We start from the raw sequence: 27,893 nt of genomic DNA on the forward strand, positions 1-27,893 counted from the left end.
AAAGACGCTAGCATGAGGTAACGGGTTAATGCTGAGAACCAAGCAAGGCAGCTAATAGTACCATTTTTTTTATAAGTCTTTGGTATGACTCGGTTAAGGGTTCAAACCTGTGACCTAACACACCCGCAGCAGGCGCTCTAACTACTTAGACTTAGGCCACAGAAGCAGTTAGGTAGCCAGTTTAATTTATGACGGAAACCACAGGTTTTTAAGCCTATTAAGTTAGTCATCAAGCCAAGTGCCTCATTACAATTACCAACCTCAGGGATTGTAAAAGTACTGTAATTGCATGAAATGTTTCAAGCATAACTCTCTCATTCTCTCACTCCCCCCCCCCATCTCTATCTCTCTCTCTCTCTCTCTATATATATATATATATATATATATATATATATATATATATATATATATATATATATATATATATATGGGATTGAAATCTTGCTTGATTCTATTTATTAATATACAATGATTTGTATTTCAGAAATCATCAAGAAGTATAACATTGGGGAGGTGATGGCGAGGCAGAAGCTTTGCCATTTGGTTAAACCATCAAGAGTACCATCACTTCCACAGACTCCAGTGGTGCCAACAGAAAAATAAGAAATGTGGTGAATGAACTATGAAACAACACTTGTAAAAAATATTTTAAATTTTTTAATTAAAATTGAGATAGAAATTAATGTGAATTTCTGTTATTTTGTTGTTAAGATTGCTTCAGAATAAATTCAAACTATAACTAGAGTAAGAGAACATATTTTTAGAAACTCGGATGATGTAAGGAGCCAGTAATTTGGATTTTATGACACACCAGTAGAAGTGTAGCAACATTTATGACAACTTAAGCCATGTTATCTACTGGATACTAGTGCACAACCTATTGAACTACCAGTGACAAGTATAGTTTTTAATTTTTGTTTCCTTGTTCAAAAGTTACGAAACACCTCAGTCCATACAAGGAGTTGGTTGGGGTAATTTGGATCATGTTCTTCTTGAAATTATCATCAAATAAAAGTTGCATCACTGTTAAAAATCTCATTTTCATAAAATATTTCAACAATTTTCAGCTAAATTTTAGTGTTGTCCAGGGTTTTCCAGCCTACCCTGGATAAAGACTGGAATAATAGTCCAAATGCTCCAGCATTTTCCAGGGTTTTCCATCGTTTTCCATGCTAGAATTGTCCAGGGTTTTCCAGCCTACCCTGGACATAGGCTGGAATATTAGTCCAAATACTCCAGCATTTTCCATGCTAGAATTTTCCAGCATTTTCCATGCTAGAATTGTCCAGGGTTTTCCAGCCTACCCTGGACATAGGCTGGAATATTAGTCCAAATACTCCAGCATTTTCCATGCTAGAATTGTCCAGCGCTTTCCATGCTAGAATTGTCCAAGGTTTTCCAGCCTACCCTGGACATAGGCTGAAATATTAGTCCAAATACTCCAGCTTTTTCCATGCTAGAATTTTCCAGTGTTTTCCATGCTAGAATTGTCCACGGTTTTCCAGCCTACCCTGGACATAGCCTGGAATATTAGTCCAAATACTCCAGCGTTTTCCATGCTAGGATTGTCCAGCGTTTTCCATGCAAGAATTGTTCAGGGTTTTCCAGCCTACCCTGGACAGAGGCTGGAATATTAGTCCAAATACTCCAGCGTTTTCCATGCTAGAATTTTCCAGCGTTTTCCATTGTTTTTCATGGAATATGATGGAAAATCTACAGCCGGGATATGTTCTTCAGAGCAAGTCATGAATTCGGAGGCACTTGGTAGGTCTGTATAAAAATGAACTCTTAAAATTATACAGAAGTCATGAATTCAGGGGATACTTCATAGCTCCATATACTTAAAGGTGCCAATGGGTATCCGGGTACTTGCCCATTCATAATTACCCAGGAAATAAAAATAGCGATAGGGTACCAGTTTAGTTGATGTAAAAATAAAAATATATATAATTATATAAGAAATAAAACCATGTTTCCAGATTCAGATCAAAGATCATATCTGTCAATGTCAGGAGCGAGCAAAACACAGAATAATGAGTACAGTTCGAGGCTTGTGTCGTGTGACTCTGATCCATTGTAGAACTCCATCTACTTATCTTGTAATTGTAACATGTGCAACCATTTGGCTATGTACATCGAACAGTGTCTTTATTTTCCATTTACAGTAACTGTATATGATATACCAAGGAAACAGACGGTTCTTGAATTATAAACCATGTGTCACAGATTCCAGTCTATATTGAGAAGAAATAAACATGGCACCAAATATTAAGTGAAACGGGCTTTATCAATATGACACATGCATTTTAAATGACTGAAACTGTTAGAGGGGAGGGATTTTGTCAAACTGAAGAACATGCTGCATTAGGACAATGACAAATAAATATCACTTTACAACTTTTGAAAGAGGGATTCGACAGTGATATAATATAGCATTCAGAATTTGTGGACTTTATGACCTTTCAGCGAAAGTTAAACATGTCATGTAGACTAGTTAAAGTGAATGTGATGCATATAAAAAATTATCATTTTGTTTTGTGTATGTATTGTCATACTAATCTATGTGGATTTAGCTGATTTGTGACAAGAATTTTATGTGGATCCAGGTAAGGAGGAAAAATAAATGTACAGTTTTTATTCAGTTTTCTCTAATTATGGCATGTAATATATAGATTACTGTTTATGCTCAGGTTGCATCTTTCGCCACTCATATTAGTAATTACATTTATACCTCTCTGGAGATTAACATGTATGAGCTAACAATAAAGCAGCTGAGATTCACATTTAATATAATTTCCCTGTTCAGGTACCCGGGTAACCAATCATTAGAATCAACGGGTACCTAGGTGACTTTTTCTAAAATGTTGACATCTATGCATATACTCAGAGTCCAGAGAAGCGGACTGATAAATATATATAAAACAAGTATATTCAATGGGCACACTGTATGTTTATATACTTAACAAGTCTCAAAATGAAAAACTTACACAATGCACAAATTCAGCAACACTTCAGAGGTCCATAATACTCAGTGTTTGGAGAAGTGGTCTGATACATTTACAATGAATATGTGATGCAATTGTGGTGTGTAGGTCCTTTCTATTTCCATATTCTCCAAGAGTCTAGAGAAGTGGATTAATAAAATTTACACAGAATATATTTATTCTAGGGCACACTTTGTAGGTACATATGCTCCAAGAATCCAGAGGAGCCATATCTATATAACCAATCTTTTTCTTTACCTGCCAACAAGTTTGTCAATCTCATTTTGTGACACATCATTAATAATATCTAGTCCAAAAACATAACCAATTACCTCAGGGATTTATTGCCCATTTTTACATTAACTTATTAATAGCATTCCTATCAAGGCCATGCAGAATGTCATTTATAATTGACTTCATTATTTTCTTGTGTGCATTATATGCATACCTGGAATTATTTCATACAAACCTTCAGAGATCTCACAAACGCTTAATTCATACATCCCAACCCCTGGCGAGGAAAAAGTGTAATCCAAGTGGACAAAAAGAGTAATCCAAGCAGAAAAAGAGCAATCCACATTTAACATGATAAAAATTCAATGAGCATATGTACAATTGTTGTTGTAGTTGTTGTAGTGTTTAACGCCATTTTTCAGCACACGATAGGCTATACATGGTGGCCAGTATTAATGGTGGAGGAAGAACCCTGAAAAACCCAGGGAAGAACCACCGACCCACGAGAAGCTACTGGCAGGCTTTCCCATGTACCCATGCTAGCCGAGCCTTGGACTCGAACCCACGCAGACAGAGGTGAGATGGCAGTGATCCGTAACGGACAGCGCTTTAGACCACTCGGCCACTCGGGGCCCCGAGCATATGTACAAAATGATTTATTTGTCCCTCTGGACTTTTAACATCAATTACTGCTTCAAGTTTTCATATATACAACTTTGAGCTTTAAAAAGCAACAGACTCTCATATTGCATTTCAAAACACTTTGTACTAGTTGAGACTATGAAAGTTTTGCACACCAGTAGAGCACAAAGTGCTGGGTTACAGAGCCTGGATCTGAATTCAGTTTTATTTTTGTTAACAATACTGAACAATCTCTCATAATCAACATTAGAATTGTAACTGTTGTTGTTGTGGGGTTTAACGCCATTTTTCAGCACAAGAAAGGCTATGCATAGCGGCCAGTATTAATGGTGGAGGAAGAACCCGGAAAAACCTCGGAAAGAACCACCAACCCTCGAGAAGCTACAATACTAAACGGTCCAATTTTTATGGCTTCTGCAATTTTAAGTGAAGTATCTTCTGCTAAACACCTAACAATATTAGATGATTTTGTTCTTGCACATGCATATTTTCTGCAATTTTGGAATCAGGAAATGTCCGTTTGAACAAAGGACCAATGTAGTCTTCTACTGCTAGGGGTAGTCTGTGTTCTATTAAGAACTTGGTAGATAACACATCTATATTTATAAAATTTGTGTCCACAATTTAGTTCTACTGTAAATAAGAAATTACCTTAGTACTGGAGTTAGTAAAACATGCTAGTTCAAGGTTTCTTTGTTTTATCACAATAACCAATATTAAAATCCTTTCCACACAGCCTGCCAGTGGCGTGAAGCTACCCTAGAATGGAACACTGTATTGTGTAATTCATGTATTCATCTCTGAATCAGTTTATCATCTTTCCTAATTCATCTGACTGGAAGTTATGCATGAAGTTTTGCTTATTGTTGCTATGCTGTTATATTCAAAGCATTTTATTCGGTTTCAAAGAGATTCTCTTTCATGCAATCATGCATTTTCCTCCAGAATGAACACTTGTCAGAACAACTGCCTACCCATATATTCCATGGTGGATATATAAAAATATCCCTAGTTCTTTTTTACCTAGGTAAATCACTTCTCTATTTTCTTAGGAGTACATCATGCCATCTGTAGCAGCTGCCCTGTCTCACATTTCCCGAGCTTTAATACATGGCTTATATTCAACAGGTGCATAAGAGTATCAACTTAGCATCCTTGATGTTTATAGCTTCAGTGCAAATATTTCCTTGAATGTATGTTGAGTCCATTCCCAGTTCGATGATGCTGTTAGATGGGACTATACCATGTTTAACATACCCTGTTTGGTAACCAGCACCCTGCCTTGTTTGCCATCTTGTTAAGATTAGCACAGACCCAACAGAAAGACTCTGGCAAAGTCACTTCAAATAATCAAAATAACTTTAAAGGGGAAGGAAATTAACCCAGGGCCGTAACTAGCCTTTGAGTTAATAATACAACCCCAATCCAAAGTAACTGGTGGAAATCGGGCCCAATGTCAGCCCGGACAAAGGGAAGAAAGTACACCTTTAACTTCATGGGATAATAAAACTCACAGATTTGATGGATACAAAATAGAAAACCCTGCAAAAATTTTATAACGCATTATTGTTTTCTAACAACTATACTTACAGACCTCAGGGAAGGACAGGGGTAAACCCACACCAAATACACTTTTAGAAAAACAGGGTGTCATTTCTATGCTCTAACCAGCCATACATGATGCGATGGGGCTAAGGAATGTCAACAAAGCCTTGTTTAGGGAACACTAGTGATACAAATACTTTTATTGGGGTCAATAAAACTACAGTATAATGACTTTATGGGGATTCATGAAAATGTCCTTTATGTAAAGACTTTCTTTTAATATAGATGGCTCCTTAAAGATAGTTTTCACAGCATGCAAAGCACAAACATTAATATAACAATTTGTTTTTTAATTATTAGTGACAAAGCTTTACTTACACTGGCAAGGTTTACTTCGAATTCAATAACTTCAAGCATTTGCTCCCTTGTGTTGTTCTCTTCACCTCCCAGTAGAACTCCAATTTTTGTCATGTACTCCAGGAAGGCTGTCAAGACCTGCAATGAAATGAAGGTTGTACAGAGAGTTTTGTCCTAACTGTGATGATATCTGCTAATGCTGGCATGATGGGAATTCTAACACATACAAGTATGACCCCACACCATAGAGCTCCTTAGCATAACACTACCCCATTTAAAAGGCTGGTGAGGTAATGGCTCCCATATCATGATGTTAAAGTGGTTATGGTTTGTGGGTTTAATGCCCTTTTTCAGCACATGACAGGCCATACATAGCAGCCAGTATATTTGGTGAAGGAAGAATCTGGGAAGACTCCGGAAAAAGCCATCAACCCACAGAAAGTTGCTGAGAAGCTTTCTTACATACCCACATTGAAAGACTTCAACCACCTGGACAGAGATGAGATCTGAGTGATCTTCAAAGGTGAGTACGTTACACCATTCAGCAGCCTGGAGATCCTGATGTTATAGTAATAGCATGTATAATGTACCCCATTTACAGGTGACCTCACATATAACACAATCCATTTTATAATGTAGGTATGGTAAGGTATTTAATGTCACCTAGTTACAACCATACTCAGATAGGACCATATACACTTGAATATCTATGGTAAGGTATAAAGATGGAACCACCAGCAAAATTTGTCAGCAGGGAAGGTATATAATGTCACATAGTTACAACCATACTCAGACAGGACCATATCCGCTTGAATCTCTATGGTAAGGTATAAAGATGGAACCACCAGCAAAATTTGTCAGCAGGGAAGGTATATAATGTCACATAGTTACAACCATACTCAAACAGGACCATATCCGCTTGAATCTCTATGGCAAGGTATAAAGATTTCCCCCACCAGCAAACTTTGTCAGCAGGGAAGGTATATAATGTCACATAGTTACAACCATACTTAGGACCATATCCACTTGAATATCTATGGTAAGGTATAAAGATGGAACCACCAGCAAACTTTGTCAGCAGGGAAGGTATATAATGTCACATAGTTACAACCATACTTAGGACCATATCCACTTGAATATCTATGGTAAGGTATAAAGATGGAACCACCAGCAAAATTTGTCAGCAAGGAAGGTATATAATGTCACATAGTTACAACCATACTTACATAGGACCATATCCACTTGAATATCTATTTCAGACATATTTTAACCATAGTGTACATCAAAATATGTCACTCAACTGTACACATTGGAGGCACAGTCAAAACAGTTTTAATTAGTACTACATATTGCAGAAGTCTGATGAGAAATCTCAATGCCTATGCAATCATCTATTCATCAGGAGGGATCAAAATGACTGCCATGGCAAGGACATATTGCATGTGGAAACATCACTGTTTTCACTGAAGACCAACTAGAAATAATAAGTTTTCTAGCAAAATCCCCAAGTCATTACAGACATCCAGTCAAAAGAAGTAGCAATAACGAGTATTTTCAAGATGGCCACCTTGGCAGCAATTAATGGTGATGATGTTGACACCATTTTAATTTAGCTGTCTGATTGATTTTTAACAGCACTTTTAACACTTTGCCGGTGAAATTATGCTGATGAGTTGAGTGTCTTTCCAAGGATTCTTAAAGTAAACAACCCATGCTGTGATGATCATCCATTCAGAAGAAACTGTGCTAACCAGATTTTTAAGATAACCATAATATCAGATCAGCATTCTTTTTCATTCAGGACCAACTAGATCTCTAACATTGTTTTTTTTTTTAAATTTAGGACCAACTAGGATATGAGATAAATGTATGAGTGAAGTTTCACAGAAATGATTTGGTAGCTAAGGAGGAGTAATGATAATAAACTTGTGCTAATAAACATTCAGCTCATGGATGATGGACGTGCAATCACATAGTCTTCTGGTCAGTTATCACTAAATCTAATAAAAACTCAACTTTAGTAAAATGGTAAAATCTTTATAAAAAAGGTCAAATTCTGTTATATATAGCCCATTCATTTAGCAAGTCAAAGATTTTTTCTTGGGGTACATGATCAAAAGGTTGGTTAATGGAGTTCACATCAAAATGCTTGTTGGGAAGGATAAGACTAATTATACTGCATTGCTTTCCTTTCTTTTTGACTTGGACCAAGAGTAAAGTACATCAGAACTGGGTGTGATAAAAACATATCTACAACGGTAGCAGATAATTACCACATTACTAAAATAAGCTGTCTGACCCCCCACTCCACTTTAATAGCAGCGACACCACATATACTTGCTCATAAGTCAATATATTTTTCTAAAATTTCTATTCATGCAAAGTGGGGGGTCGTCTTAAAAGTGCAAGATATAAACAAATCTGATAAATCTTTAGGTAATGATGGAAGCTGTTAGTTTGCAGTAGAGGCAAATGCGGTCAATTCAAAAATATTTTTAAATTTTCATGTTACTATTCCATTACAGAATTGCTTGTATGGATTTTTGTCCATTCTGTAGATAGCATGCAAATTGGCATGATTTCACTAGACATGGTGCCAATCTTGGTATCAAGGGGAGATCAATCTGTCACCTAGGTGGGCAGATAAAAGTTTTAATCTGAGTGGACTGGATTTGCATAGTAGTAAAAGTAGTTCTCCTAAGGTATTATGATTGGGTAACATATTAGAAGATGAAATGCATTTTCCAAACAAACTACAAAATGTTATAGCCATGAATTTAAAGTGAATCAAAAAAGATTGCATTAGCCTAATATTTTAAACATAAAACATGGAGTATACTTGTAACTTAAAAGTGTTGGCAGCAATTTTCTAGTTGCCACACCACAAATCTTAAGTCTGCTGGAGGGTGACCTGTTGATAATTTTCACTTGCCAATTTTGAACTTTAACAGTTGCAAATATCGCCATTTTAGTTGTAACCTGAAGTGCTAATATGCATGAGGAGGAATTGACTTCGCTTAAATTATTAAATTGCTGGGTTGGTTAAACATGTTGGCCATGCATCTAATAAACAGTCAATAACTAAAATACTAAATATTTCCTACCTTATCTTCTGAAATAGTTTTGTTCAGGTAATAATCTCTCTCTGGAAGGCTCAGACCAGCTTGATCAATCTGCAAAAACAAGGAGTTACATTTCAATTCTTTTTCTTAACAAAAAAACATGTGATCAAGCTAAAACTAGAAATTGGACAATAATGAGACGTAAATTAACAGTAAATACAATTATTTTTTCATAACAGCAAACATACATGCAATAATTCCTGATTTCCTGGGAAAATCCCAGGTGTTAGTAGATTTATATCTGAATTTCATAACATCTTTATATTTAATGCAGTTATAATCATATTTTAATTTACCGTAAATTTATTGAAGCAGAATAAACTGAAGTGGCATGGTGATGTCTCAAAATCATCTGGACTGGCAAAAATAATCTTGCAAGGCACAGTGCAGGGGTGCAGAAGAGGTAGACAGGCATGGGGTTTGGAGGTTCCTAACGGGCAGCAGAGAACAGTGAAAGATGGAGAGAATTGGCTGTAAAGTCAACTGAGGTGCACCATTAACCTCTTGGGTTACAGGACTGATATGATGATGATGAGGAGGCGGAGGCGGAGGAGGAGGATGAAATTTACTGCAGTCTATTGCATTTTGAGTATTATTTCATTACAGCAACTTCTATTAGGACAAGCTATGGAAGCTGTAACTTTTCCTGTAACAATCTTGAAAATGGCAGAAAATCTACTTTTGTAGCAGACAGAATAATAAATTATCTATTACAGAAGTTAAAAAGAAAGATGAATGATCAAATAATTAGTTTATTCAGTAATTATAAGTAACTCATCTTTGCTCTTCACCTAACTAAATTCATAATATGTTTGTTCTAAATTATGTTCCATACGGATGGAATGAAGCCATACATTTGATTAATTTATACCTTTTTTGGGTGCCATAAAACAATTTTGTGCATCAATATACACATATATAGACACACACACACACATACATCCTCCAAAAGAGACAGCTGTACATTTGTTAGCCCATTCTACTTAATTCTTGTGGATGGTTGGTCTGTATAATATAAGACCCTGAATACAAAGTCTGGAGTTAAGATTAAGGCAGAAAAGTTTCACAAAATGAAATTAATAAAATCCCAAGGTAGGTCAGTCCTTTCAGTGTACATTCTAGACCAGACATGTTATATCAGTGTTTAATCTAGCATATCATGGAAAGTTCCAGCTGCAAAGAGATCTTCGAGATTACTAACAAGCTAATGTCAAGGAACAAATCAACACCACTTTCAACTACCTTTTCTCCAGTCGACCTTCTGGACATGTTTGCAAATTTCTTCCCTGACAAAGTACAAACCATTAGAGATAAGCTTGACACCACAATTTCAATTGACTCGTCGTTAACATACAGTTGGGATACAGAATTTGAGCAGCAACCATTAGCAGCATTTCACCCTGTCTCTATGGATTTCGTACGTACATTCGTGATGAAGAGTGCACCAAAGTCATGTGAACTTGATCCAATTCCAACATCACTGCTGCTTGAGTGCTTAGATCCAGTATTGCCTTCACTAACTGATAATACTTCTCTCTCATCTGGGGAATTCCCATCATTTTTCAAAACTGCCATTGTAAAGCCTCTGCTGAAGAAACCAACACTAGACCATAACAATTTAAAGAACTACCACCCAGTTTCTAATCTCCCATTCATTTCAAAAATCTTAGAAAAGGTTGTTCTATCCCAGCTTGTATCTCATCTAAATTCAAACAGCAATGTACAATCTGCATATCGCCCTTGCCACAGTACTGAAACTATTCTTCTAAAAGTAGTTAATGACATTCTCTCTGCGTTGGACAGCGGAAAGATTACGGTTCTCACCCTCCTTGATTTGTCTGCAGCATTTGACACAACAGACCCTGATATATTACTTCACCGTCTCCAGCATGTATTTGGCATTCATGATGCAGCCTTACTGTGGTTCAAGTCCTACTTGATCAACAGGACACAAATTGTATCTGCAAATGGAATACACTCCAGCCCAGTTGATCTATGTTGTGGTGTTCCACAGGGGTCTGTTCTTGGACCTGTTCTCTTCATTCTGTACACTCAGTCGTTCTCAAGTGTCATAGACCATCATCCAGTGTCTCACCAATTGTACGCTGATGACACCCAAATATACTAATCTAGCCACCCAACTGAAGTTGATGCTACCATCCAAGGTGTAGAGAGGTGCAGTTCTGATGTGAAATCATGGATGGCATGTAACAAGCTGCAGATAAATGATGATGAAACTGAGGCCATTCTGATCACAACACAAAGACTTTCTCATTCACATCCTTTACCTCAAACAATAAATATCAGCAATGCCACCATTAAATTCACACAATCAGTACGAAAACTAGGTGTTACTCTGGACAGTACTCTCACATTGCACCAACATGTCATGAACATATGCAAGGCTGCATATCTTGAACTGAGACACATCAACTCTATTCGCAAATATCTTTCAGTTGATGCCACTAAAACACTTGATTGTTCATTAGTACTTTCAAGACTGGACTATTGTAACTCAGTTCTGTCTGGTTCATCTCAATATCTACTCCAGAAACTTCAAAACGTTCAAAACACAGCTGCTCGGATCATACTTAGAGTACCACGATCAGAGCACACCTCCCCGCTGCTCTGTACCCTACACTGGCTATCCATTTGATCCAGAATCAAACACAAAATTTGTTCTCTGTGCTACATTTCACTGTCGGACTCTAGTCCAACATACCTATCTGACCTCACCCATGTGTACACACCAGCAAGATACTTGTGCTCCTCTTCTGACAATCGTATACTCATTATTCCCACTATGAAAACAAAGTCATATGGACAGTGTTCTTTTGCATACCAGGGCCCAGCAACGTAGAATGAATTGCCCAGTGAAATTAGACACAAAGACACAGTGATCACATTCAAGAGGGCTCTCAAAACTCACTTATTTCGACTGCAAGAACAAACTTAAAGACCTAATAATGTTTCCTACCAGAAATATTCTCAGCATGTTTTTTATTTTTTAATGTTTTTCTAATTTCATGTTGTTTGTTTTTGTAATAATATTATTATGTTTCTTATCTTATAGGTGTTGTCTAATGTTGTAAAGTGCTTAGAGCTTCTAAAGATTAAGCGCTATACAAAGACTTCATTATTATTATTATTATTATTATATTCCATTAATTTTGTTTTAATGCAGCTCAACAAGTGATGTAACTTTCACTATCATGGCAATTAAAGATGCCAACAGGTACACAGGTATCTGGGTACCTGCCCACTGATAATAACCCAGGTAATAAAATGGACAACTGGGAACCCCTGAAAAAAATGTACTGTAGACATGTATAGTGAGTGTTATGCATAAATAATTTATAAATTTCTTTTGTGTCTATACTCTTGTACTAACTAATCCACATGGATTTAGCCGATTTATGACAAAAAAAATTAAAACTGCAGATCCAGGTAAGTAGCAAAAATAAATGTACATTTTTCATAGTTTTCTGTAATTATGGCATGTAACATAAACTGCTCTTTTTATGCACAGATTACACTTTTTTGCCACTTATGTTGGTAATAATTAAGCTTATACCTCTCTTGGGGGTTGGCATGTGTGAAACTACAACAAAGCAGTTCAGGTTCACATTTAATATAATCTCCCTTGATCGGGTACCCAAGTAACTGATCGTTAGGATCAATGGGTACCTGGTAAAGGTTTCATAAATTTTTGGCATTTTTAATGGAGATATTGGCTGTCATTCCCAGGAAATTAATTTGTGACAGTTATTTTTCCAAGAAGATGTCAGCTGAAATTCATTAATTCTGAAAATGTATACCTTTATTATTTACTGGATATGTCAATTCCATCAAAGTTAGATCTGTCGCTAAAGAGAATAAATACTGAACAGTGTAATGTATGTTACTTGGAAAAGTGGGGAAACAAAGAATGTGAAATTACTGAAGATAGAAACAATCATCTAAATATTACTAATCATAAGCTTCCAATAATTGATTCACAGACTTCCATTTTGATGCCATCCCTTGACTCATTCCCATTTTGTTCCAAGCAAATAAAACCAAATGGAAAAAAAGACCGAAGAGATAATGCAAAATTGGAATGCATTTGTGAGACTGTAATCAAAAACACTGAGATGAAAGATGAAATAAAAACATAAATGGTACACAAATGTAACCAAAAATTGCATGTTTGGTATAAGTGCTAGTTTTAGGGTCTGCAGCATAAGAAACTTTCTTTCTTTTAAAGAAAGTAAAAGAATCTTTATGAAATTGGTCTTTTAAATGAACCTCTTACTAAAACAAGAATGCTCCAAAGGGGTTGACTATTACTCTAAAGGGGTTGACTATTACTCTAAAGGGGTTGACTATTACTCCAAAGCGGTTGAATATTACTCTAAAGGGGTTGACTGTTACTCCAAAGGGGTTGAATATTACTCAAGTCCGAAGTGTGCGACACATGTCCAACCTTATGACCAATATATTTACACCCTCTGAGAATTTGGCAGATTCTGTCTCAGATGAATCAAATCTGGTACCATGAACCATGTAGATAAATATACAGATAGAAATGAGAAAGTAACTAGTTGGATCTAGCAGGAAAATATATTTTCATTTCATAAGTTAATACAGGATACATTTATTTCATCATGTGGTGAAAACAAAAATCTGATATTTTAACAACTCTTGAAGCCATGAATTAAAATATATTGTTCTTGGTACTGGAAGATGAAATACAGTAAATTCTGAACGTATATGACCACTCCAGTGGCCTAGTGGTTTGAGCATCCACCTTCGATGCATGAGGTCATGGTTTCAAACCCCAGCCGAGTCATACCAAAGACTTATAAAAATGATACTAACAGCTGCCTCGCTAGGCTCTCAGTATTAAGAAATTAGTGTTAGGATTGGTCAGCCTGGTGTCAGGATAATGTGACTGGGTGGGACATGCTACATGTATGTTGCATCATGCCCCAGTGCTAGACATTGCTCTAAACTGCCAAACTGCAGGCACTGTAGCAATATGACTGAAAAATTGTTAAAGCTATGTTAAAAATCCAAATTACACACATACACCTGCAAGTATGCAGGAAAATAACATTTTCTTTTTACTGTATACCAAACTTGCTCCAGAGAACACTACCACCCTTTTTGTAAATTTCCCTCACTTTCATAAGCTGATCACATAAAAATCAGTACTTGGAAACAACTTCATAAAGATGCAAATGGCATTCAATCAAATTTCTTCAGCGAAAATTAATTTCATGTCTGAAATGTAATGCAGTTTCTATTTATTTGTTCTACCTCACAAAGTACTAGTTTTTGTTGCTGCAGGTATAACCTTTCTATGCACACTCAATTGTTTTGGTCTTACAAGTTTATCAACAAGATAAAAGCCAAACACTTTTTCTAAGCAAAGCTAAACCTAGTAAATGGAATATATTTTAGACACTTGCTCTCATAACAATCGCATAAGCTGTGTTATAAATGTGAAGAAAATAATAAATAAACTGCAGTTACTCTATGTAGATTACAACAGATTCCAATATCTCAATATATATATATATATATATATATATATATATATATATATATATATATATATATATATATATATATATATATACATATACATATATATATATATATATATATATATATATATATATATATATATATATACTTGAGACACCATTCCCACCTTATTTATTTTTTTCCTGACATGTGACATCCCAAAGCAAACTCTCTTTTCTCTCCAGAGTATCTAAAACAAGGAATCCCCTTAAAACAATGCTGAGAACAATTCTACAAGTTTTTCTATACAAAAACATCTGCCAGATCAAAACAGAATAAACTAAATATTGAACTTGCTGCAACCTTCAATTCCAAGTTTGGTACCTGACCATATGTGTGTGTGTGTGTGTGTGTGATTTGGAATCTTAACATAGCTTTACAAAAATTTCAGTCATATTGCTACAATGTCTGCCTTGTGGCAGTTTATAGTGATCTCTGGCACTGGCACATCATGCCACAGACGTGTAGCATGATGTCCCACCCAGTCACATTATCCTGACACCAGGTTGACTAATCCTAACACTAACCTCTTAATGTTGACCACAAAACAAGGTGGCTGCTAGTACCATTTTTATAAGTCTTTGGTATACTCTGCCAGGGATCGAACCTGCAACCTCCTACATTTGAGGCAGATGCTCTAACCACTTAGGCCACCAGAGCGGTCTGGCAGTAATCATATTCTATAAAAATAATGAGGAAGTGCCATTTGATATTTCTTTCTGATCAAAGTGAGGACACATCAAGTCGGCATATTGACATGGCAAGTCATTTAGCACATAATACAATGAAGCTTACAATAAGTACTAGAAATTCTATCACAGAACTGCAAGGAGTAATCTTCTGCAGCAGAAAGAACAAAATCTTTACCTTTCAGCTTTAAATATTATCTCAATTATTTGAGAAAATCCCATGTGAAGGTGTGAAGTCTGCCAATGGTTCAGCTAAACTACTAACATATATAATTATCACTGAAGACACAACATGTATTCCAATTATGCAATAGTACTGTCATTCTTACAGTAGAGAATTGTACAATAAGGCAATTATAGGAATTGCTATGGTAACATACTGGTTGATGAAATAATAATGTGACTGGGTGGGACATCATGCTACATGTCTGCGGCATGATGCCTCAGTGCTAGACATCACTATGAACTGTCACACTGCAGACATCATAGTGACATGACTGAAAAATAGTTAAAGCTACATTAAAAATCCAAATCACACACACACACACACCCACACACACACACACACACAGAGACACACACACAAGAATAATTACTACCTGCAATATGTTGGCTGACGAATTTTTATCATCCTCTGCAACCCATATAGAAAACAGCACACTAATGCCCATCTGCTGTAGAGTCTTCTGCAGGTCAAATGTCTTCACATCCCAGAATCCAGAGCTATTGGAGATGCTCCAGCCTCCTAAGGACTGTAGCATCTGCAGCAGCGGTTTGGCACCCAGGTCCTCTATGGTCTTGTTTTTATCCATACATGACTGGTAATAAAGCATGGCCTTTTGTTCAGCTGTACTATTTGTGCTATTCAGTGGTCTCTCTGTTAAAAGACAGTGTTTAAATCTTTGTCTAAATAAAACTGCGCTAGAACTTCAATTCTTATATTCTACTAAATACAGGATAAATTATATGAAGAAAAAAATTGCAATCAACAGAAAATTTGTCGAACTTGAAATACTTTTCATCTGATCTTTTGAAATTCAAAAGACCTTTACCCAATCATCAAGTATTAAAGAAATATGTATCCAAATATTATGTGCACATTCCAGCACCAACTTTTGATGTACCAAAGAAGAATTACTCAGATAAGGCAACAGAATTATTACTTATATATCGCAATAGAAGAAGTACCGTATATACTACCATATAAGCCGAACAATTTAGGAAAAAATAAAGGCCAGGAAGAAGTAGGGTTGGCTTATCTGCGGGCCAACGTCTAAACTTGACAGTTTTTAGGTCTTTTTGGTGACTACTGTAATGGCTCTAAATCTTGGGACACAAAAAGAATATTTGTTCCGTGTCATAAGACATAGGCGTGTAAAATAAAATAACTTTTGGTGATCCGACAATTATTAAACTGTTATAATATACTATGATTGATTTTGTTATTATTTTGCATGTGCATATTTTCTGATTTCTCCAACACGAAATTAAATAAAGGTAAATACAGACTTCATAATTCGCTGGCCAGTTGAGTTTACCCGGGAGACCAGGCTGAACTATAATCAAAGCAAAGCATGCACAGCGTCACTTAAATCCTTATTTATTCCCAAACCTATCAGATGCAAATTTTGCTTTATTCACTGTTTCGACCAAATTCTTCCAGATAACATTTCAGCTGGTCCTTAATAGCTGTTTCATTTACGCTGAATCACGCGTTCACGAGTTACTCATTTTCAATGATATAAGCGATCCTACAAACTGAGGTCATATTTTTTAAAAGGTACACACATTTAATTGTACAAGGCACATAACCAACATAATTTACATGTTTACGAAGAGTGGTACTAATAAAAGCTAAAATTCTCATATAGATCAACTAAGATCAACATCAATCAATTTTAGTTTTGTGTTTTGGCTGAATAAACATCATAATTTCCACACAATGGAAAGCTTGATGTTTCAGCATCTCCAATGTTGATAGTCGATGAATTTGTCTTTCGTTTTGCGACAGCAGTACAGGCCAGTTAATCATTAAAACCCTGAAATTGACTTGTGTTAGGAGGGAATTTTGACCGGCAACTATATCAGTACATTGATGTGTAATTGCTTTTTATTCCATAATAGTAGCATGATTACCATAGTTTTGCTAAACAGAGTGTAAGGCATACTTATGAACTTTTAAAAAGCCAAGTAGGGAGACTGAATAAAAAAGATAGAGATTGGGACCTAAAATCGAGAGGTTTTTCGTGGCATTTTTAAAACCTTGTTTTCACTAAATATTGATCAATCTTCCCAGGCCAAACATGAGTAAAATTTCGCAAAAAGTCTAGCTGTTTCTCCCTGTTACGCACCCTATTCCCCCACCCCACCCCGAAGTGCCCTATTTTCATATTCTGTTCAGCTGTGGTCAAACTGCACAATAGCTACAGATTAGTCTTAAATAAACAAGCAAGAAAGCCAGTGCGACTAATTCAAAGTTAATCCTTATCAATGCAACTATTTTGTGAAACCGACTGGCCCTCTGGTGTAATTCAAAGAAACCATGTTCTACATACACTAATGTGTGTTATGCAAGCACCAGCAATTAATTGGCAAATAAAGGATTCCCAGTTTTGTTGAACTAAAGGTACCTAAATAGGCAGCCTGATGGTACTGTACATGTGGCAACTATTTTCCCATCATTGTATATCCAACCTTATTCCCTTATTATCAACTCGTAAAGCATTTAGTATTCTTTACTATAAAACATGTATTCTGAATTAGTTTTTTGAGGACACATTTGCTGCGTGGTATGTATTTTCATTCCTTCTTTTAATTTAACAATGGTAAGTAACATTGGTATATACTGTATAAAAATGCCAGGTGTTCACTCATGTAAGTTTCTTTCGTGGGAATAGTGCTATAACATATGGAGTTACAGCATTCATAGTGATCATTCTTGGGATTGTAATTAACTGTGGACGATTTTTTTGTTGTGGTTTATTTTTTGGTCTGGTTTATTTTTTATTTTTTTGCATTGTTGCAGCTGTAGAAACGATCATTAATTTACGTGAATAATGATTAAACTTAATGTTCTATTTAGTGAAGAAGCGAATTCTTTCTAGTAAAGTAATTATTTTGTCAAAACAATAATTCACAGGTAATACAAATGAACACGTAAGACCTTTCTTGTTTAGAAGAAATGAAAATCAAACACATAATGTAATAATCAGGAGTTCTCTGCAAAAATCAGAAGATATTATGAAACTGGGAGGTAGGTGTGGAGCAACCCCAAAAACCATAAGTTTATTTTTCCCTCCCAGCATGAAAGTTGACAGGTATGGTGTAAGGTTGCTTACATCAAAACAAACTACAACTCAGCTTTTACGGTATTAGCATAATTTTCGAAGCAATATTTCTGAAACTTTATTATTGTATTTTGGAGATATCATTAAAGTTTAGCGCAATGGTGCCCATGATTCGACTCCAGGTATGTATTTAATTCAGCACGTAATCAAACCTGCAGTACAATGTACATGCGGTGGCACCATTATGTAAATACGTTCAGTAGCCTAATTGTGAGCGTTGAATCGAACTGTATGGTCGTTCATTGTGTTGTCATACTGGGATTACATTTTAATGAATTAGGTATTTACAATTTCAAAGCAAATTAAAAATGTAATTACCGGTGCACTGATATAAAATGTCCAATGCAATAATGCATAATCAAACAATAGTCGAGTCAAAAGGGAGAGGTAGTGTTACAGCAACTCACAATTGCTAAATTCTTGTCATCAATCGATCAAGTTATACCCAAATCTAAATTGGGCAGAAACAATATGAAAACAGAAATTGAAATAAATTACTTTTCAAACAAGTTTATACCATTTCTTTGCAATACTTATGCACGCCAACCTCAAGATAAGTATATGTACATGTAATTTTTTAAATATTAGTTTCTCTAAATAAATGCATTTAAAACTTACCTCTTGCATCTTGAGATGTCTATGAGTTGTGGGTCAGCTTATACGCGGGTCATGCACTTTTTAGTGTTTATACCTGTTCAGTTTTGGGGGTCAGCTTATATGTGAACGGGCTTATATGCGAGTATATACGGTATTACTCAGAAAAGGCAATAGAAGTATTACTCAGATAAGACAGAAGTATTACTCTAACAAGACAATAGAAGAAGTATTATTTCAACAAGGCAATGGAATAACCATTACTCAGATAAGGCAATATAAGAAACAATAATGAGATAAGACTCTATGAGACATATTGCTCAGATAGGACAATAAAAGAAGTATTACTCTGATGGGACAATATGAGAAGCATTACTCAGGTAAGATACTAGAAGCATTACTCAAATAAGGAAATATAAAAAAGTATTACTCAGGTAAGGCAATAAAAAAAGTATTATTCTGATATAGGCATTATGCAAATATTCACATATTTTAAATGTATTACTCAACTGACCTTCTGCAAGTATGAGAAAAATTACTATGTTACAAAAGATGAGAAGTATTTTTCAGGTATGGCAGTATGACAAGTTTTACTCCGATAACGCAAAATGTGAAGTATTACTCAAATGAGGCAATATGTGAAGTACTCAGGTAAGCCAATACTAGAAGTATTACTCATATAAAGCAGTATGAGAAAAAAGCACCTTACAAAATGCTGTTGATGTACATACACAATGTATACATTATTTTTCACTCAATTTAAAACTTACAATACTGGATATGTGTAAAATATGGATAGCAAGTGTATTTGTAAAAAGGCATACATGGAAAGTAGGTGAGTATCAGTCTTCCAATATTTCTTTCTGTGCGCAAACATGTCATACATGCTCTTCAATTTTGTTTCTAAGCTTAATGATCCAAAACTTAACAAGAATTTGTTTCATGGTACACTGCCTATACAGGCATATAAATAAGAATCCCTCAACAGGACTTATGCTCTACTCGCTGAAAAGAAATTTCTGTAATTCAAGACCATTTCATTTTTTTTAACATTGTAGTGTTGAAACCATGTCTAAAAATAATATTAAGCAGCAATAAAACATTTCCAATTAGCTCCTGTGGTGGACATATTGGGTTTCAGGTTGGCACCATTTTGGAAGCCCATGTTGATACAACTTCAGATCTGCACTATTTTCAAATAGGACCATCTAAACATTGTAAGAAATCTTTTCATGAAAACTGTATGATATGGCTATCCATTCAGGTGAAGTAGCTATAACAAGATGTTAAAGGTGACTGCTGTGACAACCATACTGGATGTCCAAGTGGCACTATTTTTATTTAGGACCAACTATGCCATAGGATGAAAATGTGTGTAATGTTTCATAGCAATCTTCCATATAATTTAGGAGAAGTAACAATGACAAACTTGTGATAATGGATGGATGGGTTACTGGCAACATAACATCCAATAAGCACTACTAGTATATGACCATTAGCACTAATAAGTGCATAGGATCTTTAATTTAAGCAAGAGTCCCTCAAATGGACTGATCTTCTTATGTCCAAAAAGAATTTCCAGGAATTCAAGATATAATTTCTCTTCTTTACCTGCTGAGTAATGAAACCATCTCTTTTGAGCAACAATATTTTCAAATTAGCTGTTACACTGGTCTACAGCTAAAATGCTTCCAAAGTAAAATTTACTAATTCTGGGTCACTGAGTGTGTGTGTGTGTGTGTGGTTTGGATTTTTTTTTACATAGCGTTAACAATTTTTCAGTCATATCGCTACGAAGTCGTGCAGTGTGACAGTTTATAATGATGTCTAACACTGGGGCATCATACCGCAGACATGTAGCATGATGTCCCACCCAGTCAAATTATCCTGACACCAGGCCAACCAGTCCTAACACTAACCTCTTAATGCTGAGCGCCAAGTGAGGCTGCTGTTAGTACCATTTTTGTAAGTCTTTGGTATGACTCGGCCAGGGATCGAACCCACAACCTCCCGCATCCGAGGCTGACGCTCTAACCACTAGGCCACCAGAGCGGTTATTGGGTCACTGAGAACAAGTTATGCTTAAAATTATCGATTGACTCTAGTTTTAAAGATATGATACCGGGTCAGTATATAACAACCCTTGACAGAAGATAAGTGAGTTATAACGGGAAGGGATCTCAATTTAAACCAGAAATGACTAAAATACATCTTTGACTGGACCTATGAATAAATCTATGACTGGGTTTGGACCTTTTTAGGCAAAACAATGAATAGTGCAATCTGAAGCTGGTATTGCATCATACATGATATGAATTGCATCATGTTATTCCTAGAAGTCATGGTTAATGCAATGATAAACTAAGCTTACATCACTCTGCTGGACAAACTGCTCAGTATAAGCTCTAGAAATCATACAGTGTCTCTTATTTGTCAGTGTTTGATTTTGCAAAGGGACACAAGTCTGTTTAGCCAAAGTGAGCAGAGATGCCACATACTTGTGTGAATAATGCATTAACCTCTGCTGTTTGTGGTTCAGTGACTTTTGCATCACAAAAGAGCAGTATAACCACTGTGGTTAAGAAACCCTATCACCTTTATTTTGGCTGCAAAATTGGAGATTAGGAAAAGAGATGGGCCCCCATCACATATGCTGCAACATTTGTGCAACAAAACTTTGCCAGTGGTTGGACAGGAAAAGGAAACTATGCCTGTTTGAACTGTCAATGATTTGGAGAGAACCAACAGATCATATCAGCAATTGTTACTTCTTCAGGATGCCTCCAGTTTGGAAAGGTGTGTCAAAGAGAAATACATTCAATCAGCTATACACCCAGTACCCTACAGACAAGGACTGCTGGCTCCTGATGCACTATAATCATTCTCACTTGAGTCAGATGAGGAAGAGGAAGAGAATGAAACATTTCGTCCTGAACCATCAATATCACATGACCCATATTTTCTCCCATCCTCCTCCTCTCACACCTCATATCACAAGGTGAACGGAATGACATTGTCAGGGATTTGGAATTATCCAAGAGTAAGGCAGAGCTGTTGTACTCCAGGTTACAGCTGTGGAATCTCCTCGCAGGTGTTGTCCCATGACTGTCAAAAGGATCTTGTCCCATTCTTCTTCATGGAAGGTGATCTTGTAGCCTGCAACAACATTGATGGTGTGATGGCAGCCCTCGACATCATTCTTGATCCAGTTGAGTGGAGACTGTTCATTCATTCATCAAAGATGAGTCTTAAATGTTTTGCAATTCCAGATGGTCATACAGTCCATATGAAGGAAACCTATGAAAACATGAAACAACTTTAAAGGTGCATAAACTATGACCAACATCAGTGGTAGCTTTCTGGCGATTTGAAGGTTCTTGCTCTCTTGCTTGGTCTACAAACTGGATACACAAATTACTGCTGTTTTCTCTGCGAATGAGATAGTCATGCAAGAGATTCCCACTATATCAAGAGAGACTGGCCACTCTAACAGTCACTGGATCCTGGGAGGAAAAGTGTTCAGCATCCACCACTTGTTGAATCAAGGACGATTTTACCACCCTTGCACATCAAGAACTCTGTCAAAGCCATGGAAAAAACACAAGCAGCTTTCAAGTATATACATGGAAAATTTCCAAGGTTAAGTGAAGCTAAGATAAATGGAGTTGTCCTTCTTGGTCCTCATATTTGTCAACTTTTTTGAGATGATGCATTTGCCTGTGCACTATGTGCACTATGTGGCAAGGAAAAGACAGCATGGAAAGCCTTCCAGTTAGTGGCAACAAATTTTGTCGGAAACAACAAGGCAGGCAACTACAGGGAGTTGGTGAAAAACCTCCTCAAGATAAACAAAAGCCTTGGTTTATCGTGTCACTAAAGATACCTTTTTTTGCAATCTCATATATAATTTTTTCACTTTACTGTGAGCGATGAGCATGGCGAGCGATTTTAACAGGGCACTGCAACAGTGGCGAAACGCTGTCAGGGCAAATGGGGTCCATCAGAGCTTGCAAACTATTGCTGGACAGTGACAAGAGATGCTCTGTTTAATGAATATAATAGACAAGCCATGAAGTGCAAAGTAGACACTAAATAAGGACTAAAATATGTACTTATATATGCATAATAGTTTTTTGCCTTTCGTTTCATCACAAGTTTTATTTAATATCCTTTTACTATTTTTTTAAACTGTTACATAAAAGACATGTGAAGTATTATCATGTAAAGCAACCATAAACAAATGAAAAGACCTAGGTTTACAATTTATGATAAAAACTCTACTATCTAAACAATATACATTGAAATAAAATGTAAAAATTTGAATATCTTGGAAACAGGAGCCAATCAGTTGCTTTAATTGCCATATTTGAATTCAGCACTCAAAATCCATAATAAAATAGCACATTTCATCTCTGAAGTAGATGACTTCAAAACAAATGGTATACCAATGTTATCAGTCTTATGGAGGGTCCCGAGTGGACGAGTGGTGTAAAGCACTCTCCGTTATGGATCACTGCCATCTCACCTCTGTCTGCGTAGGTTCGAGTCTCGGATTCGGCCAATGTGGGTATGTGAGAAAGCTTGTCAGTAGCTTCTTGAGGGTCATTGGTTCTTTCTGGCGATTTCCCGGGTTCTTCCTCCACCATTAATACTGGCCGCCATGTATAGCTTATCGTGTGCTGAAAAATGGCATTAAACCCTACAACAACAACAACAACATTAGTCTTATGGAATACCAATAACATGATTTTCAAGATTGCTGTATTATACTTGATGTCACATTAGCATCATTTTCATTTGGGTGAACTAAATACAAAAATTAGTCTTCTGGACATTTAAGCAGCACTAATTTCCAGCATGAAATAAAATAAAAGTTACTAAAAACCTGAATGGGGCGCTTAGAGTTTACCAGGTGATCGGTATAATAATATAGTGTACAGACCAGTACTTACAAACTGTATATCCTTGTTAACTCCCTAAAATACGCTAGATGTAGACTTTTGCTTTCTTCATCATTTTTACCAAATCTCAATCTTCCAAATCACATTAAAAAAAAGATGTCAGTTGCTATTTTACCCCCACATTCAAGAGTAACCATTTTTTTTTTAGAGATATATGTGATCAAACAACATGATGTAAATCATATGAAATGGCACAAATCTTTATTTATTCATGTCGGATAACCAGTATACAGTATTATTCACTTAACTGATCATCACTGATACGTTTTTGTTTTCTGTTTCGGCTTACCATAACACAAACTTTTAACACAGTATTCATACCACTTTTGAGTTTGGACAGCTGGTTGTCTTGGTGTTTTCTTTTGTTAATAATGTGCAGATTTGTCTTTTGGTTTCTGACAGGAAACCAGGTAATTGTTTGAACCATGAAACTGGCATGTGATAAGGGTGATTTTTGTCTGGCAGCAATGCTGGTAACCATTTTTTCTACAACATTTTCCAACACAAATTAACTGTTGGAAACTATTGTCTGTTGAGCAGGATGATATGACCTGCATAATAGTGGTACTAAATTATTCCCGCCCCCCACCCCCCACCCCCCAAATTACATTGGACTGACTAACCAATGATGCCAATATCACTGTCAATCAACTGATGTATGAACACATGAACACTTGCTCAGTTGAGTAGCCCAATAAACATGTGCTTATTTATGGTCACTTACATCAAAGCAAACTACATCTGATCCATTAACAGATAAAAAGTTTATGGTTTTCCAGAACTTATAGTATATGTAAAAATAGCTTTAATTTTGTGTCCCAAATTTTAGGTCATAAAAAAATTTGCTTTGGAAAATAATTTAGATGTCCCTAGACTTATAGTGTCTGAAGATTTACAGTCATTATGGTACATAACGAGCCTATATTCAAAGCTGAAGAGGGTGTAATAGTATTGAAACTAAAGGAAAGTGAACAACTTCAACATTAAGGATAAGGTAAAGTGTAGCTGGACATATAAATGGATGGACATAGAGGCAGACATGTACATGGACTACCAAAGTGATTGCTATGTCAACCTTCTGCCAAAGTGGGCTCGGCAATAAACCTATATACACATTATCTAGATTTTATATCCAGGTGTTACATGTAAGGCAGCACTCTGACAATATTGTGACCGGGTCAAAACAGTCTGAGCTGCCACCAGCTATAATTCCTTTCAGGACAATGTCACTAAATTAAAACAAATTAACCAAGAATTTGGAATAGCTTTAGATTGGTTAAAAATGCCTCACATGACCCTGGCCATTATACCCCAAAATTGGAAAGGTTCATCATTAAATCAAGTGCATGCTATCAGTTATGTATATTTGATTTAAGTTAAGTTTGTAAGTTTTAAAATAAAAATAATTTAATTTTGTTAAATGTCCATGTAATGTCATTTTGTTTACTAGGAATTTAATATTTTCCAGAAAATTCAGTTTGACCTGAATCTTTTCATAATACCTAATAACAGAAACAATGTTCCTGGCCTTGATTGAGAATTAAGTAAAACAACAACTTTTTTTAATTCATTTTAGGTGTGTGAATGGTGGTCGTGAAATCAAGACTACTGTGCTATGTGCCTTTAGACTTGTAGATACCTTCTAAATCATTCTAGAATGTGATTATGTGACCCTCATCCAGGAATCTGTTTTGCGTCACAATTTACTGTAAAACCTTTGTTTATAGAGATTTTTCTCAGTTGGGCTTGTACAATGGAAAGTGTGTGTTTGTGATCAGTTTGGAGTTATATTTTAATTTTTATTCAAATTATTTGGATTTCTAAAAAGATTAATTCTTTCTCCTGGAAATATTTGAGTACTCATACAGAATTCTTGGACGACATTTATTTAAATTTTATTTGGAAATTTAAACACCAGAATATTGTTTGTGGATCCCAAAAGAACAGCAGACATACTGTACAATAAAGGCAACAGTATACGTCATTGCCTTCCATCTTGGATTTTTCGTCGGGACTCGAACCTGATTTCATTAGAACATTTCATTACTAGGACTTCTAAAATTTAATTTGTGGATTTGTCTTGGGTTATTTTTGGATTTGATTCTTAAAACCGTAAGTTCTTATTTTCTCATTTTTACAGTGTTTTTCCAGGGAAATAAATTATTTGTTAAATTTTACAAAGCTTGTTGTTTTCACTCTTTTTTTGTTACTGTTTATTAGCACCTAAACATGTAACATAAAGACTATCCAAAAAGTTTGGTAACCACATACAGATAGCCATTTTTTCATTCTGTCACAGTGGCCTAGCTCTTTGAACTTTTGTCCCCAGAATTGATAGGGTTCTTCCTTACACCAAATGCAAGTAGTCCAAAAGATCTGGTAACATTCAATAGTTGAAGAGTTGAGTTTTCAAGCATAAACCATTTTCTTCCTGCAGTTACAATTACCTTAACCATTGGGCTTTTTACCCCGAGCCTGATAGGATTCTTCCTTACCCCAAGAGCAAGCCATCGACAACATTTTGGTAAAGAGATAGGGTATAAATCTTTGAGCAGGAACCATTTTTCTTTTCTCAACCTTTTCACATTTTACCCACCCACCCCAAAAGATATAGTTCTTCTTTACCCCAAGTGCAAGCCATCAGATGGCCAACTCAGATTATTTTGTAGAAACTAAATTGGTTGTTGTTGTTGTTGTAGTGTTTAACGCCATTTTTCAGCACACGATAGGCTATACATGGCGGCCAGTATTATTGGTGGAGGAAGAACCCTGAAAAACCCAGGGAAGAACCACCGACCCATGAGAAGCTACTGGCAGGCTTTCCCATGTACCCACGCTAGCTGAGCCTTGGACTCGAACCCACGCAGACAGAGGTGAGATGGCAGTGATCCGTAACAGAGAACGCTTTAGACCACTCCGCCACTCGGGGCCCCAGAAACTAAATTGGTAACAGCGAGATGGATATCATAACATAATATACTCCACTACATAAGACGCAAGAACATTGTTGTAACAGCCTACAAATTTAATCAGCTAATGTGCAAAACAATACAGACATAAGCCTACCAACTTTCATTGGTCTAACTCAATTAATCTTCATTAAATAATACTTATATAGTTTTTTTAATCTGTAAATGAATTTTAAAAATCAATTTGTAAAATTGTTGGAAAATCTAACCAGATAATCGACATATTTACATAAATAGGCCTACCAAAATTTATCTGCCTAAATTAAATGATTTTAGCTTTATAGTGCGTCATATCATCCACATATTAATACACATATCCATACTAAATTTAGTTTTCTAATTTGTGTTTAAACACGCTCACATGATTTTTGTTAAAAGTCAAACAACAAAAAATTACTTTAAAAATTAAGGTCACGTTCACCAGAACATAATCATTTCTTGGACTCAATGTATCTAAATGGCCAATTCAGTTTGTTGTTGAGCTATCTTGCTTACAAGATGGTATGACAGATGGATGGATGGACACAAAATACAGATGGACAGTTACTAAGAGGGTGTACTTATTTATTCATTAGCACATCAATTTTACTTACCTATAACTTGTCGCATGATTACTTGGTTTTCTTGCCACAGAACCCCAAAAGTCCCCCATCGTGAGTGGCCTGAGGGGATTACATGGGACTTGATCCATCCCCCACATGCATACTGAAAAAAGTCCACACAAGGGTCGGCTGACCTATCCATGGAATTTAGCAGAGAACCTGCTATAGTAACACATTCTGGCATTAAGCAGACTTCATCACCTGTTGACAAAAAAAATAAAGAACTAACAATTGTACATTATATATGTTTTTATCATGCTTACTAGCAACATAAAA

The 27,893-nt window shown here is 35.9% G+C and overlaps 1 protein-coding gene across 3 annotated transcripts in view; it reads right to left on the bottom strand.

Moving 5' to 3' along the window:
- The window catches only part of LOC149781726 (endothelin-converting enzyme homolog), a 181,165-nt gene that overhangs the window by 75,639 nt on the left and 77,633 nt on the right, over positions 1-27,893 (bottom strand). For all 3 annotated transcript variants that reach the window (XM_089935835.1, XM_089935834.1, XM_089935836.1), the window contains exons 3-6: positions 27,609-27,818; positions 15,744-16,021; positions 8,867-8,935; positions 5,784-5,900 (exon numbers count right to left, since the gene is read on the bottom strand). In XM_089935835.1, the coding sequence (XP_089791961.1) occupies positions 5,784-5,900; positions 8,867-8,935; positions 15,744-16,021; positions 27,609-27,818 (674 nt within the window). The remainder of the gene's footprint in view (positions 1-5,783; positions 5,901-8,866; positions 8,936-15,743; positions 16,022-27,608; positions 27,819-27,893) is intronic.

The sequence above is a fragment of the Sinohyriopsis cumingii genome, chromosome 15, assembly GCF_028554795.1.
Source record: "Sinohyriopsis cumingii isolate HCF-2022 chromosome 15, ASM2855479v2, whole genome shotgun sequence".
Lineage (NCBI taxonomy): Eukaryota > Metazoa > Mollusca > Bivalvia > Unionida > Unionidae > Sinohyriopsis > Sinohyriopsis cumingii.